The following is a 15,409-nucleotide window of genomic DNA, read 5'->3' as shown; positions in this document are numbered from 1 at the left end:
AACAGATCATTATATCCATTTTTCCTTCCATACTTTATGAAGAAAAATAGTTTTTGTATTATTACATGAAGTTTACACACTTGGGTCAATAACGACCTTATGCATTAGAAGCATAGTGATACAAAAAGTGATAAACTAAATTAACAATTTGAGTATATGTGTAACTATGTTTGTCTTATTTTTAAGGTTTAACTTTAAAAGAGTTGTTAGAACCACCAGATTACATTGGAAAATCACATATTTTAACATTTGAGACTTATTAGAGCCACCAAATAATATTTTCCATTGGGAAAACACCAATTTAACAAAATAGGATAGTTAATATTTGTGTCTTCTTTGTCCGGTTTTAAACTGGTGATTGGTGAATTGATGACAACATACAAACACCTTCTAATGCACAACATGGGTCAAAAATGACCTCGTGCATTAGACGTGTAGTGATAAAAAAGGGGGTTTATTCAAAAGTAAGAAATGAAAAAAAAATAGGATGTATGATGTTCAAAACAAGTTATTAAATATGAAAACTTGGAGTACAAAAAGATGAAATTTATTTATTGCAAAGATATAGAATATAAAAACTTAGTCGGGTCACTTTAGACTCATGTTGTGCATCAAAGGATTAAAAAGTATTTTCCAGTTGTTTACTGATAGAAGGCAAAGAGAAAGTCAGTGATCTCGTTTATCCTCGCGAGATTTCACCGGAAATAGAGGGCGCGAATTCGATAAGCGGTGGTCCTCTCTGTCAGCTGTGTTGTGTTTGACTCGCTCTAACTAGGTAAGCGCTGCAGTCACTCCATAAACTCGTTTAACAGTTCTTGAAATGTTATTTTTTTATAACGACGCAAAACTAACAACAACAACAAACGCATCTTCTGCCTGGTCATATAGTTGTTAGCGTCCTGTTTAGCATACGGCGTCAGGTAGCTGGCTAAGCTAACTCTGGTTAGTTCTGTTACCGCTTCTACCTGCAGCCACTATTCTGACTGTCGCTTCCTGAAACAAAGAGCGTTTTAGACTTCTCTGTCCGTGGTTTTAGCTGGAGAAAAGGAGTATCTTGATAGCTTTACTCTGTGCTAGAGACTACTGTGGTTGTGTGTGTGTGTGTTTACTTTCACTTTCATTATTCCCTAAAAGTTGGTGAACTAGGGATTTCAAGATGTCCAAAAGGAAAAGCACCTCTGCCGGTGATAAGCCCCACAAACGAGTCAGACCCGCCGTGGAGGAAGATGAAGAAGATGAAAATATGCCTGATAGTGACCAGGAAGACCCTCCGCTGAATCGACAGGTTGGTACTGTCACTGTCGTGCTGTTATAATCTGTCTACACTAGAGTCAGGTAATCGATTGTTTTTAAGGTTTCCCTTTACTTAAATAATAAGACGACATAACTGATGCAGATTAGCCTGGGGCCAGATTCACAAAACATTCTTAAGAAGAAAATGCTTCTTAAGTGCCACTTTTTTCTTAACTTTGCTCTTAAGACAAAATTAAAGAAGATTTGGTATTCATGAAGAAATTATTATCTTTTTTTGTTGTTGTTTTCTTAACTTTCTTCTTAATTTTTTTCCTATGATATAACTTGAGAACAAATGAGATTCCTGAAAACAAAGTTCTTAGGTTCCTTCTCAAATTTCTTCACAACTTTAAGAGAAGCCCTCAGCAGTCTTAAAACAGCTACAGTGAAAAAATAAGTCTTTATGTATTTACTTGAACAAATTTGTATAAGATTTATTTGATTTATTTAATATTTTATCCAATTTGTAAACAAATGTATTATTTTAGCAGTTGACATATAATTGAAAGATCCTTTCAGTCTGTGTGACATGACGGCCTATTCCTATACACTACAATATACTCTTAGTAAATCATGGAGGCAGTTGTTGTATTTGATACTACTTAATTAATCCCTATGAACATATTATTTAAGAAGGCCAAGTTACTGAAACTATGTCCTTACTATTATAACTTTTTGATGGAAGTTCTTTGGCTAAGGGAACAAAATTTGTGTTATTGTCAGCCCAGTGATCTTAAGTTAAAAATCTAAGAACTTCTTAAATGAGAAAACTAAGAAGTTCCTAAGACATACGACAATTCTTAAGAAAAAAAATGGTGAATAGCATTTAAGAACATTCTTAGGAACATGTTATTTTTTTTCTTGAACATTTTCTTAAGTTTTATCTTTAGAACATTTTTGTGAATCTGGCCCCTGGACTATATATCCTGTGTTGAGGACTGTTGTATGCACTCGTTACTCGCACAGAAATCTATATTTATTCTCTATTTATCTTGTTCCTTTTTCTTCTCACATTTGTGCAATCCTCATTTCTATATTTATAATTTATATACTACTGTATTTAATCTGCGTCATCTTGTTATTTTTTATCTTATTTTATCTTAGTATGACATAATTGAGACTGTTACTCTACTGCTGAGTCGTACATGTCAATCTATTAACCTACATGTACCTGTGTTTAGTTGCAGTGTGCCGGTGAGGTGGTGGGTGATGCAGGGATTGTGGAGAGCATCACACTGAAGAACTTCATGTGCCACTCTCTCCTCGGCCCGTTCGCTTTTGGTTCCAATGTTAACTTTGTTGTCGGCAACAATGGAAGTGAGTGATACGGGAAGGTTAATGTGATTTTAGCCCAGGAATTTTTTCAGGCTCTACTTTGTGTACTTTAACAGCACAAACCTAAATGATGTATTTATGTAAAGTTAAACCTGGCTTTTGACTAAAGGTGGACCTCTGTTCTTTTATGTCTGTCTTCTCTTCCATTTAGTTTTGTTTATGACACTGTCTAACATGTTTTTTTTTCCGCGCACAAACTGCTTGTGTGACAGGTGGAAAAAGTGCCGTTCTGACAGCTCTCATAGTTGCCTTAGGTGGGAAAGCAAATGCCACAAACAGAGGATTATCCCTCAAGGGCTTTGTGAAGGAAGGAGAAAGGTAAACTTCTCAATTTGACTGAAAACACACAACAATTAAAACATGACAAATCTAATGTATCTATTGGCTTTTTTTCTTTTTGAGGAAGTGGGTCTCTCAAATCCCATGAAATTGTGTGTGTGACGTGTTGCATGCAAAACAACGTTTATTAAAAGTTGCATCACTTGACTTGTAGTAGATTTAATGTGTGTTACTCTTTTTCCACAGCTCAGCTGATGTGTCGATCACCCTGCGTAACAAAGGAAGGGACGCTTACAAGCCTGAGGTGTACGGTCCAGCCATCATAGTAGATCTGAGAATAACACGCGAGGGGTTGAGAACCTATAAACTGAAAAGCAAATCTGGTAAAGACTATGAAAAGTTATTGGTTACCTTTTATTCCCAAGTATTTTGGGAAAATATTACTGCTATTGTACATTGGCTACTACTACTACTACAGTATGACATATTTCAGTACTTATTTGAAACACCTTGATGACTTTATAAAATGTTTAAAAACCTTAAAAGCTAAATAAGTGCAAACTAGACAAAAGTTTTAACAATAAGTCAGCCATTTGTAAATTAAAATAATTGCCCACTTAAAACACCAAAAAGTTGTTGGCTCCAGCCTTTTATGTGAATTTGCTGACTTTCATTTCTTGACATAGTAAATTAAGAAAGTTGATTACTAATCTTTCACCAATTTCTGACTTTTATATATCATGGGATTATTTTATTGATTAAAATAATAATAATTCTGACTATGTGATAATAATTAATTGAATCCCTGAAGTCACGACATTGCCAAAAAACAGCCGAGATCAAGAATGAAAAATAAGGGAAGCAAGGCAAGTTTTGCAACATTATGTAATTACTACTGGTAAACAGTGTTTTCTCCTTTATATAGGTCAAATTGTCTCAACTAAAAAGGAAGAGCTGGTGTGCATCCTTGACAATTTCAACATACAGGTGAGCGATATGTAGATCTTGTACAGCACAATGTGGTTTAATCTTTATTAAAACAAAATGAAAATAGAAAAAAAAAAATAAACCTATAGTATTATGTTGACTTGTTCTCTTCCAAAGGTCAACAATCCTGTGTCAGTTCTCACTCAAGAGATGAGCAAATACTTCCTACACTCAAAAGGAGAGGGAGACAAATATAAGGTAATTATATGTGTGTGTCTGTGTGTATTTTGTAAGTGAATATTTAATCTGCTTTTCTGAAGATGACTGAGATTCTTTTTACCCATTTCCATTTTCCTCTTGCAGTTTTTTATGAAAGCTACCCAACTGGAGCAGATGAGAGAGGACTTTGTCCACATCAAGACCACCAAGCATGGCACAGTGGATAAAGTTGAGCAACATGGTGAAGTAAGAATCTGTTTGGCTGACATATTTATAGTATAAGCAGCTATGGCATAATGTATTAGGCTGTCCCGTTGTATGTTTCTGTAAATTCCCACTTGTGTGGTTTCTGACCATAAGCTGTTACAGAAAGGAGATTTAGATTTTGATTAAAAAATCAAAACAAAAAAGCTAAAAGAGAGTGAATATTGGACTTATGTTTGCGACCGGACTCTCAAGTGAATGATAATGTTCCTCTGTAACTATCAGGTGTTTGTTTATAAGCAACAAACAAACAAGAACTTCAAACAGATACATGAACTTAACCCATTAACGCCTAAAGCGCCTGGGAAAAAAATGCCTGGAAAACCTATGGGCGATTTTCAAATGACCCCCTAAAACCTGAAGTTTTTCTGGAAATTCAACACCTACTAAATAATAGATTTTTCAGCCTCTGTAGCAGATAAAAATGAAATTCAAAAAGTATTTGAGAGCTTATACCCGTGGCTTTCATACGAAGTTGAGTTTATTTGTCCAAACCTTCAATACATTTTTTTAAAAAATCAACAAACTCAGCAAATGTTACATTTGACTGAATAAAAAATCCTATGCATAATACTAATACATGCCCATTAGCAAGATGCAAACATGATATGACCACTGGAAGAACAAGACAGTTCTCATTAGCCTACTGTAATAAAAAAAAAAAAAAAAAATAATAATAATAATAATAAAAATTAATAATAATACATTTTATATATTGCACTTTTCAGGGTACTCAACGACGCATAAAGTAATATAAGACATAAACAGTCATGATTTCTTATATCATCATCACAATCAATTAGCCTATTATTATTAATATTAATATATTATTAATAATATTATTATCTCCAGATGGCCACAAATCTGTCTGTTCTTTGGTGAAAATATGTCGTCTAAAAACATATTCCTCATCCATAAATGCCGGTCGATTGGTTCCGAGGGTTCAAAGTCCGGATCAGCAATTAAATGATCGGCGCTGTTTTAATCAGACCGCTTCCGTGACTTACTGCTGAGCTCCTCCACTATAGTCGTCTTCCGTCATGATTTCAAAGTTCTGGAAAAGTCCGATGTTGCATTGCGACACTCCCGCATGTATTCTGATCATGATTCTGATGCATTACATTGGCCAAGAGACCGAAAATAGGTGGAAAAAAATACAAATACTACAAAATGACATATCCGCTGTCCCGGCCTTAATGGTAGAGTGACGCAACAGCGCTCCCGGCTTTAATGGTAGAAATGCGGTTATGCTTTCCCGGCGTCAATGGGTTAAGAGATGATGATATGTCAGTGCTGTGTTCATTACCTGTTTTTCTTTACTGCGCTCAATTGGCCAAAAAAATAGTGCAGGTTTAACTAAATTGATGCAGGACTATAATATACTGTTGATACATTCTAAAGTTTCATTGTGGATAGAATGGTTTATCCTTTTAATAGCTAAGCTTAGCTAGATATTAAAGATTAGCTGCTTCTCTATTATTGTTTTATATGAGCATTATTTTATGACTGTCGCAGATCTTGAAAGAACTAAAACGGAAGTACCTGGAGAAAGAGGACCGTTACAAGAGCCTGGCATCACTTGATGAAATGCACACCAAGTTGACGGAGCTGCAGAAGCAAATGGCTTGGGCTTTGGTGAGATAATTGTCCCCCAATTTGGAATTCCCCCTTTATCCATGCCCCCATGAGACCGAATCAAAACCTGAAAAATATCAGTTATCACATTTATTTTTGACTATGACTTAAATGTTGCAGGTGATTGAGATGGAGAAAGAGTTGGAGCCAATGAAGGAGAAGCTTCAGTCGGACAGAAATTCTACAGCAAAATTTGACGAGAAGGTTGAGGAATGGAAGGTATGATACTTCACCATAAAAAGTGTTTTTAGTATCAATTGAATAGCATCTACTTCTGTTTAATAACTCATACCACACAATTGTACTTATTGCATAGCCCTCTTTGATCTTCTAACCTACTTCTGTGATCTGTTTTTGTGTAATAATGCAGAATAAGATCGAGGAGGCTGAGAGGAAATACAAGCAGATCCAGGAACATTTAGAGGAGATCACACAGCAAGTCCAGGAGCTCCAGCCCAAGTGTGCTGAGCTCAAGGCTGCAGCCCAGAAACAAAATAACCTCCTCAAGTCCAAAGAAGTGAGAATTCAGACAATAAACTAGTCACAATGGGTTCAGTCATTCTCACATAAAGTAAAGCCTGGAAGTGATTTTTAGATTGTAACAACTCAAAATGTGAATTCCAATTCAGATAAATTTAACTCTAAATTATGTGTCATAGTAACTGCCCAATATAATTTCTTATTAAGGCAGAAGTTGTTATTTTAGGGATGCTTTTCTAATCATCAACTATGTGTGTGAGCTAGGTCACTGTCCACAGATGTAAGGCTAACCTGAGGGACCTGGAAAAGGACAAGGTTCAGCTGTCCTCAAGGATAAATGATCTCAAGCTGAAGTACGACCTCATTCTGTTTTCATGTCGTCCGTGCTGCATTCAAGTTGAAATGTGTATTTATTCTGTGTTGACTCCCCTTGTGCTTTTGTCCTCTCTCAAATTTCTCCAGCATCAGTCAGATCTCAGGAGCAGAGAGCCAGGCCAGGACGGAGCGTATGGAGAAGATACAGACTGAGCTCGAAAGCATGAGAGACAAGATCTCCACTCTGGGTCAGCAGATTGACCAGTATCAGCACGCCTGTGTCCGTGCAAAGGAAGAACAAGGAAGGATAAGGTAGGGCACTGAAGACCAATATATCATGCCTGCAGAACCAATAAGTGTTGGTTTGGAGGGTCACTCAAGAAACCCCTTGCACTGTGTCTGACAATGAGCTTTGAAATGGAACTGAAATAATTTTTTTGAGGAGAATATAATTCACAAATTATATAATTATGTGAATCCATCCTTGAGTTCTAGCAATGTTTATGATTACTTTTGCATGAATTAGATGCGTAAATGCAACAGAATTAAGGATTATTTTAATCCAGATAATTCTCACACATCACATTTCTTCTGAGCAGTTTGGCTTGGAAAAATAACGTCCTCTAACATGATGAAAACACCAACTTCCTTCTGTCTTCAGGAAAGAACATGGAACGCTCCAGAGGTCCATTGATGCCAACGTAAGGAATCTCCAGACCATGGAGAGCAGTCGGTCCAATCGCCTGCGTCGTTTTGGGGAGCACATGCCCGCGCTCCTCAATGCCATCCACGAAGCTCACAGGAGGGGCCAGTTAAAGCAGAAACCTCGAGGACCTCTGGGTAAGACTTAGTGCCCAGTTGTGTATAGATGAAAATGTTTATGACCCTGGCCTGACTCTTTTGTCAGTCATTAAATCTCAAAATCATAGTGCACTTGTGCAAAATTATACTGCTAAAGATAAGATACATATGTAGTGATATGTGTTCTCACTTCTGTTAATAGCTGAGAAATATCAGACCCAGGTTTAAAACCCAGATAAAGGCATAAAAGCCAGACCCAAATGGGTACAGAAGATTTTCTCTTTTCACATCCTTTCCCCTCTGCAGGTTACTTGATCAGCCTGAAGGACCCAGAGCTGGCTCTGGCTGTGGAAGTGTGTCTTAAAGGCCAGCTGCAGGCCTTCACCTGTGATAATCACGAAGATGAGCGGGTGCTGCAGAGCCTCATGGCCAAAGTGATCCCATCTGGCCGCCGACCTACCATCATCACCAGCCATTTTCTCCAACGTGTCCACGATACAAGGTCGAGGTGAGGTCGTGTGTAATATTCACAAAAACATTCATTAAAAGCTTGAGCGAGAGGGTTTCCTCCTTCACAGGGAATAAAAGCATTGGTCAGTTTAAATTTCTGTTAGTTAGTAAGTTAGTTGTTACTCTGCCTTCAGTAAACATTTTTCCACTTTTGTCAAATGTACTTTCAATCAACAGTGGTTTTGGTTGTTGTTGTTTTTTCTTTGTGTCAGGGCTGTGAATCACCCTCCTTATCCCTCCGTGCTCCAAGCTCTGGAAATTGAGGACCCAATTGTGGCAAACTGCCTGATTGATCAAAGGGGTATAGAGAGCATCCTGCTCATTAAGGTAACTATCAGTTTCTCCACAAGAAAAGTGCCAGCAACAAGAAATACAGCCATTTTCTTGAAGCTCGAGTGACCTATCTTTTGTGTATGATTAAATACAACATACCACAATGTGATATGGAATAACAATGTAGTATGTAAAGATGTATGTATGTGCTAAAGGTTTACAGCAGACTGAGCAATATGTAACGAACCAAGATGAATCAATGCTGGTCATAGGTTCTTCCATGATCCCTTATACCTTGTGTTCATATTTAGTGCTTCTGATGGAAGTTGGTAAACATCTTGTGAACAACAATTAAGAATTAAGAAGATTCAGTGCATTGACATGAGTTTTGTTTTTGTTTTGTTTTGTTGTCTGTGTTGTGTAGAATCGAGCAGAGGCCCGTAAGGTGATGCAGGGCAAAAACCCTCCTCAGAACTGTATCTTGGCCTTTTCCAAGGATGGAGATCAGATTTACAACAACCGTAATTACACTGCAGAGCAGACTAGAGCCAACTACCTCTCAGGAGATGTCGAGGAGGAGATCAGGTGTGTGTATATGTGCATGGAGACTAATTTAACCTGACAAACCAGATAGAGTAAGGATTTAACTAACTGGATGTATTTGGTCAACAAGGGGCTCGTTAGCTGACTTTCTGGTGCCATGTAAACCATATGTTGTTGTGTTAAAAAAATGCACTATATAAGAGATGTTGAGCTACAATTTGTAAGATATACACACTGTACATGCCAAAACTATCCTAACGTCTTCTCTGTCTCCTGGTTCCTCTCTTTACTCTCAGGCACTTGCAGAGAGAGATAGAGAACCAAAAAGGTCAGGCAACTCGCTTCCAGCAGCAAATGAAAAAGTTAGATGAAGACATCAAACAGAACGATGGGCTGCTGAGAAGAACCCAAGTAGAGCAGAGGACTGCTAAAGTAATGCTTTTTTGCCTCTCTCAAACACCTGTAATATTCAATGTCCATGATTATGATTATTTTTAGGAATATAATTTGAAAGGAAACTGATGTATGTTTTTTAAATTCTAAATATGTTGTCCTTAAAACCTTAAGAGGAAATGTATATAAATAGTGTATTTTTCTTACAGGAATGATTATGCCTCCCAAATCGAAATAGTCAGATACACAAGATTTTTTTTTAGCTTCTCCTTGATTTTTAGTTTCAATACAATTAAATCTACCTTATTAATACATCAATATGTCAGATTTTGACATAATTTATACCATTTTCAACACTTATTTCAAATAGATACATAATATAGAATAAACCATTAAAAAAATAAAAAAATAATAATCCTATCAAATCAATAGTGCATTTCAAAATCAAATTCATAGCATTCTACTCTGAAATATGTTTTTAGTTGGGTTTTTTTCATGCAATTTGTGTAATTGTTCCAGGACAAGGCCACAAAGCTCCAGCTGGAGCTGACAGACCTACAGAATACTGAAGAGCCTCAATCAGAGGACCTCAATCCCCTGGTTTGTACAGCACCCATGATTGTTGATCAATAATCAGACTTTTAATTTACTCACCTCACTAGATGCACAAAGAAAATATGGAATTTTGTCTGAAAAAAGGGTGAAATGTGAAATGTGAAACTACAGGAGGAAGATCTTCAGGAGATCGTCGGTAAGATTACGTCCAAGCGTGCAGAGTACGACGAGGCACGCGCTCAGATGGCTGAGCTGAAGGCCTCCTATGAGAAGGCAGAGCAGGAGTATAAGCAGCACAAAGAGCAGATTAACACGGTCGCAGAGGATGCCGACCCAATCAAGGTAATACTGTGGACCAAGCTCAGCACCAGGTTGCACAACCAGCTATGCATACGTCCAGATGCAGCCTACTATGAACATCATTTTGAACTAATTTTGAGCTCGGGAGTTTATGGGCTATATAGATTTTTTTTAGAGTTGCACCAGATGAAATGGTGCCAATATAGGCCCAAGTTGCAATCTAATTCTTACAGTTAGCCCTTAGTTGGTGTAAAGGAGCAGTTTTGCACATTGTTTTGAAGAGATACATAGATCATATGACCAAACTTCATCTGGCTAAGAAATGTGATTATTGTCAGCACAGTTTGCCCACATAAGCCACACTCCCCTGACTCCTGGGTGCAGCTCATGTGATTACTCTTTGTGCTATTTTGCTGACTGCTAAGGTTAGCCGTACACACAAGTGTTTATGTGATTGAGTGAGTGAGTGAGTGAGTGAGTGATCAGATTTTGTATGGAGGCGGGGCTGCTTGAGGCTGCTCGTCCAATGTCACTTTTATATTCACAACACACGCTTGTTTGTCAATGGCCTCAGAAGGAAAGTGCTTTTATTTCAGTCATTCATTTCAAAGGTATTTATTAGTGCCCAAAGTACTCTTGTTCCTCTTAAGTTTATTATATCATTAAGCGTGTTATTACTTTTTTGTATTACTGGGACAAAAGTATACTAAATAATAATATTCAAAATGTTCACATCATAGACATGAACATGAACTATTCTTGTAAAAAAAAAATGCCCACAAAATCGCATTGACCAAACGCAGTCAGCCATGTACTAGGGTTTGACCTAGTCTTCCTTTCGTCTCTCTGCAGGAGGAGCTTAGTAAAACTGATCAGGAGGTGATGAAGTGCAAGCATCACAAGAAACACTACGACGAGAAACGCAGTGCCCATCTCCACGGCATACAGACACTGGAGGCCAACGAGAAAAAAAAGGAGCAGGAAATTCAGGTGGGCCATACAGCAATACACACAGAGGAACTTGAGACAGAGGTGTCATCACAGGGACTGATTTTAAAATCTGAAACCACAAGATTAACATTTAATGGCTTTTTTTGTTGCTGCTATTTTTGTTGGTTTAAAAAACCAGAGGGGTAAGGAGCTGTCTGCTTTCAGTGTGTGGGTCTTAGAACTTTCATCAAAAATCTGTGCAGTATTGCAATTTTCAAACAAAATAAATACTATTTTGTTTTGTTTTTTAACGACTTTGTGCTTTCACCTGCTTTGTTTCACCCTGCTGTTCAGATTTCTGTGTCCAAGGCCCAAGAAATCTGTCCAGAGCGCATGGAAATACGACGGACAGCCAGGAGTCTGGACAGCGAGATCAACCGCCTCAAAGCAAAGATTTCCACCCAGCAGGAACAGCAGGGGGACCGTGAGGAGGTTGTGAGGTATGTTGCTTTCGACCCCAGTATCGGGTTACAATGTAATTGTTTTTAAATATCTGTAATGAAATGAATTGTGTTAAACCTTCCTCTGCCTTATCTTTCCAATGTGTAGGCAGTATCATGAGGCTCTGGAGAACTACAAGAACATGGCGCAACAAATGAAGTACCTCAACACCTTCATCAAATGTCTCGACAGGGTTATGAACCAGAGACTCCAGGTTTACGCTGATCTCAGGAGGTTAGTTGTTGACAAATTGTGTCCTGAAAAATTGCCTGCAATTGCAACAGAAATTATGAAAGCAAAAACCTGTTAATTGTGGCAGCTGTCTCTTTGTGAGGTCCTTGATTTTTTTTAACTCTCTGCATCCTCTTAGGTTCCTTTCAGCCCGCTGTAAATACTACTTTGATAGCATGCTGGCCCAGAGAGGCTACACTGGAAGTATGACCTTCGACCACAAGAATGAAACCCTGTCCATCTCAGTAAGAACGTTTGATTCATCAGTCTGACACTTAATCCCCATTTTCTGTCCAAAAGTGTGTGTTGTGTGCATCTGTGTAACATCTGGGAACTCTCCTGCCTTACAAAGACAGACAGCAGAACTGCAGAAACAGTAAAGTTGAGTTAAACGCAAAAACGAAGTAACGGAGGTAGAATCGGATCCTGTAGTCTGTGTTTGGTCAATGCAAAGGGCATCTAAGGTAGGCTATTAGCTTGTATCATGAGCTACTGTCTTATTTATTCATGTAGTATATAAAACAATTGCTGAAATGTTGGAGCAGCTAAATGTATTTTTTCAATTACAGGAAATGGGTTTAAAGTCAGTAAATTAGATTTAGCTGAGGTTAGCAGTGTCTGTATTTCAATCGAACCTTAACTAGCCTAGCCTGAGTGCAAAAAAGGTTTTCTTTTTCTATGGTATGATATTAGAGATTTAACTACATCTTGACCAAATGTGTGGTTTTGTAGGGTAGATGACTGGGTCACATGAGCTCAATTTAGAACTGTGTAATGTTTCAGGAGCATCGAGTCTATTAGAATACAGACTAAACAATATAGCAGCAAGGCTCAAGTCTAAATGAGAATACATTTATTTTTATTTTTTTTAGAGTGAAATGCTCACAAAACTGATTTTCTTCTCTCTAGGTGCAGCCCGGCCAGGGAAACAAGGCTGACTTGAGCGACATGCGCTCTCTGTCCGGAGGCGAGCGCTCTTTCTCCACTGTTTGCTTTGTCCTCTCTCTTTGGGCCATCACAGAGGCGCCTTTCCGCTGTCTTGACGAGTTTGATGTTTACATGGTAAAGAGAGACTATTTTTATTGGGAAATGCCAGTCTTTGGAAAACGAGTGCATGCTTCCTTGATTGCAGATTAAGATAACCACTAGTTGTATAGCATTGAAGTGGCATCAGAGGAAGGTGGGGGAATTTGGATGAACTTCATATGCAAGGTTGTTGACAGTTGTATGAAACAGACATTGTTCGGCCTCATTCATCAAAAGAATGTTGACATGAACGGAAACGTTTTGTTCTTTTTCATCAGGACATGGTGAACAGGAGGATATCCATGGACATGATGCTCAAAGTGGCGTCTGGTCAGCGCTACAGACAATTCATCTTCCTCACACCACAGAGCATGAGGTGTCAACTGATACATCTTTTTGTTTACATATCTGTATATCAAAGCAGTTCGACCACCCAGACATGATTTATTGTCTTAATTACAGTGTGTTCACTTCATGAATTTAAGTAAATGAGCTATGACGAATTAGGGGCCATGTGGTTTTGGTGCTCTGCTTAGTTTCCCTGGGAAAGAGCAGCAGCCCCTTAACCTCAAAGGCAAGGTCACATTTTCATCTTTGTTGCTTTTATTCTTTTTTTTTGTTTCAGCTCTCTTCCTGAGAGTAAAATCATCAGAATCCTCCGCCTCAAAGATCCAGACCGTGGAAACAACGCACAAACAAGTCAAGAGGAGGACCAGTAGTGCTGGTAGCTGATAATTTAACAAGTTGAAGGAGTTAATGAGACCACTATCAGGTGCGATGTAGTTTTATGATGATTCCTGTGTTCTGAGTGCAGTTATGTTGAAGAAGTGCAGTTTTGTTATGCTTCAGTTATGAGAAGGATTACAATTGTTCAGGGTTCTGTTTAGTACAACAACGCTGCATTCAAGCACCAATCAGATTTGTAAGAAATGTTATATCCATTTGTACTCGATAGGCAAGCCAAGTACTTTTTTATTCATGTTTAAAATAATAGTAACAGGCTTATTGAAAGAATTAATGTTATTATTGTGAGAAATATTTAATTTTCATTAAATCAAAAAGTTAAACAAACAAAAGCAGTTTTTTTTATATATATGGAAATGGAGGTCATAATTCATGTCCTTTTTATGCCATTGTATTTCATGGATACTTTTCAGGTTGTCTGGCAGTCCCATTCTAATGAATGTGATATATCAGCAACACCAGTAGGGGATTTCTTCAGATTTAAACCAAATGTCCTCTTGGATTGAAAGATGAAGTGAGGTTACCGTGACCTCAAACACTTTTTGGATATAACTCAAGAATTCATTGGCTTATTTAATATAATTTGACAGACATAATAGGATAAAAGGAAGTAATGACAATTTATGACTTTTCTGGTTATAATTATTTGCCGTAACTCAGGAACAGAAGAGCAGATTGTGACCATATTTTACATTTGGATTTGAATCGTGACACGAATGTGGTCGGTTGGCTCCAGAGCCACATGTGGCTCTTAAGACTATCTGCAGTGGCTTCCTGTGGCTGTGACCAAAAAAACCCCAAAATGAAACGGTTATTTCTTTACGTTTTCATTTATCATTGATGTAGGCCTAAAGCAATTTGTATTCTTCAATTGTAAAAATGTTTATATACATTATATGCTTATATACGGAATGGAAAAAATGTTTTTACACTTTAGTCAATTAAAATGTGCATCAGCTTACGAAAGTCTACGACCTGGCGGCAAAACCTCTAGTCTAGTTTTGAGTTTCCCTATCTAGGCTAGCTTTCTGCTGAGATATTTGTTAGTGAAGTGACAACAAAGCTTTTTGAACCATTTTATTTATTTTCTGAGCCCACTAGATGGCACTCTTTGTTTAACAAAAAGCTGAAAACACACTGAATTGCCATTGCTAGAGCCTTTTTTTAAAGCCGAGACGCCATCTAGTGGGGTTAAAAAAAAATAAAGCAAATGGTTCACAAAGTTTTGTTGTCACTTCACTAATATTTGTGTCCAGCCTCTCATTTGCACTTGTGTCCTCACTATATGACAAAATCATATTAATAAATGCTCCTTATGACCTGCTATTAATGTTGTTAGGCTAATTTAGACTTAGACTTGTTTTATCTTCAATCAAAATAAGGTTTGCGGCTCCATTCTGACATTCTTTTTTGGTCAACAATGGCTGTTTTGTTAGTAAAGGTTGCCTACCCTTGCACTAATGGGTAGGCCAATCTAGACAATCAGAGAATAGATGCAATCACCACAAACTGGTATTGTTTACTGTCAGGACTACAGTGTTCTCTCCTGTTCCTCTGGTGGTCCACCACAGGTTCACTGCTTTTGCTGATATTGAGCTTCAGGTGATTGTTTTTGCACCATGTGATCAAATAATAATCTCAATATTGATAACTTCCGTTTTGCAAAAAAAAAATACCCCTTTCCTTCAAAGTGTTAATATATATACAAATATGATATACAAATCTGGACAGACATGGGTGTAAATTGCAACTTGACTGGCTGTGAGGTGGTAATTAGGGTCACGGGGCAAACGCACCGAGGAAATTTTCTAGTTGTAGTTCTTTTTCTTTCTTTTTTTTTACCACAACATGACAG

General features: G+C 37.7%; 1 protein-coding gene across 1 annotated transcript; it reads left to right on the top strand.

Moving 5' to 3' along the window:
• Positions 1-720: 720 nt before the first annotated feature.
• On the top strand, positions 721-13,880 carry si:dkey-119f1.1 (Structural maintenance of chromosomes protein 6-like). The gene is made up of 27 exons (XM_059357138.1): positions 721-775; positions 1,135-1,285; positions 2,475-2,610; positions 2,841-2,946; positions 3,154-3,290; positions 3,833-3,894; positions 4,012-4,092; positions 4,198-4,299; positions 5,833-5,952; positions 6,073-6,171; positions 6,323-6,469; positions 6,697-6,785; positions 6,895-7,059; positions 7,409-7,587; positions 7,855-8,056; positions 8,271-8,385; positions 8,756-8,916; positions 9,171-9,306; positions 9,787-9,867; positions 9,994-10,164; positions 10,975-11,112; positions 11,407-11,552; positions 11,662-11,787; positions 11,924-12,029; positions 12,694-12,846; positions 13,089-13,186; positions 13,436-13,880. The coding sequence occupies exons 2-27, from the start codon at positions 1,157-1,159 to the stop codon at positions 13,527-13,529; spliced, it is 3,279 nt and encodes a 1,092-aa protein (XP_059213121.1). The 5' UTR covers positions 721-775; positions 1,135-1,156; the 3' UTR covers positions 13,530-13,880.
• Positions 13,881-15,409: the final 1,529 nt, after the last annotated feature.

Source organism: Centropristis striata, chromosome 18, assembly GCF_030273125.1.
Source record: "Centropristis striata isolate RG_2023a ecotype Rhode Island chromosome 18, C.striata_1.0, whole genome shotgun sequence".
Taxonomy (NCBI): domain Eukaryota; kingdom Metazoa; phylum Chordata; class Actinopteri; order Perciformes; family Serranidae; genus Centropristis; species Centropristis striata.
This window is presented reverse-complemented; position numbering and strand designations above follow the sequence as displayed.

Coding starts and splice junctions, on each gene's coding strand:
- si:dkey-119f1.1 (XM_059357138.1), top strand. CDS start 1,157: ATGTCCAAAAGGAAAAGCACCTCTGCCGGTGATAAGCCCCACAAACGA. Junction 3,291..3,832: donor TAAACTGAAAAGCAAATCTG/GTAAAGACTATG, acceptor TCCTTTATATAG/GTCAAATTGTCTCAACTAAA. Junction 5,953..6,072: donor AGCAAATGGCTTGGGCTTTG/GTGAGATAATTG, acceptor TAAATGTTGCAG/GTGATTGAGATGGAGAAAGA.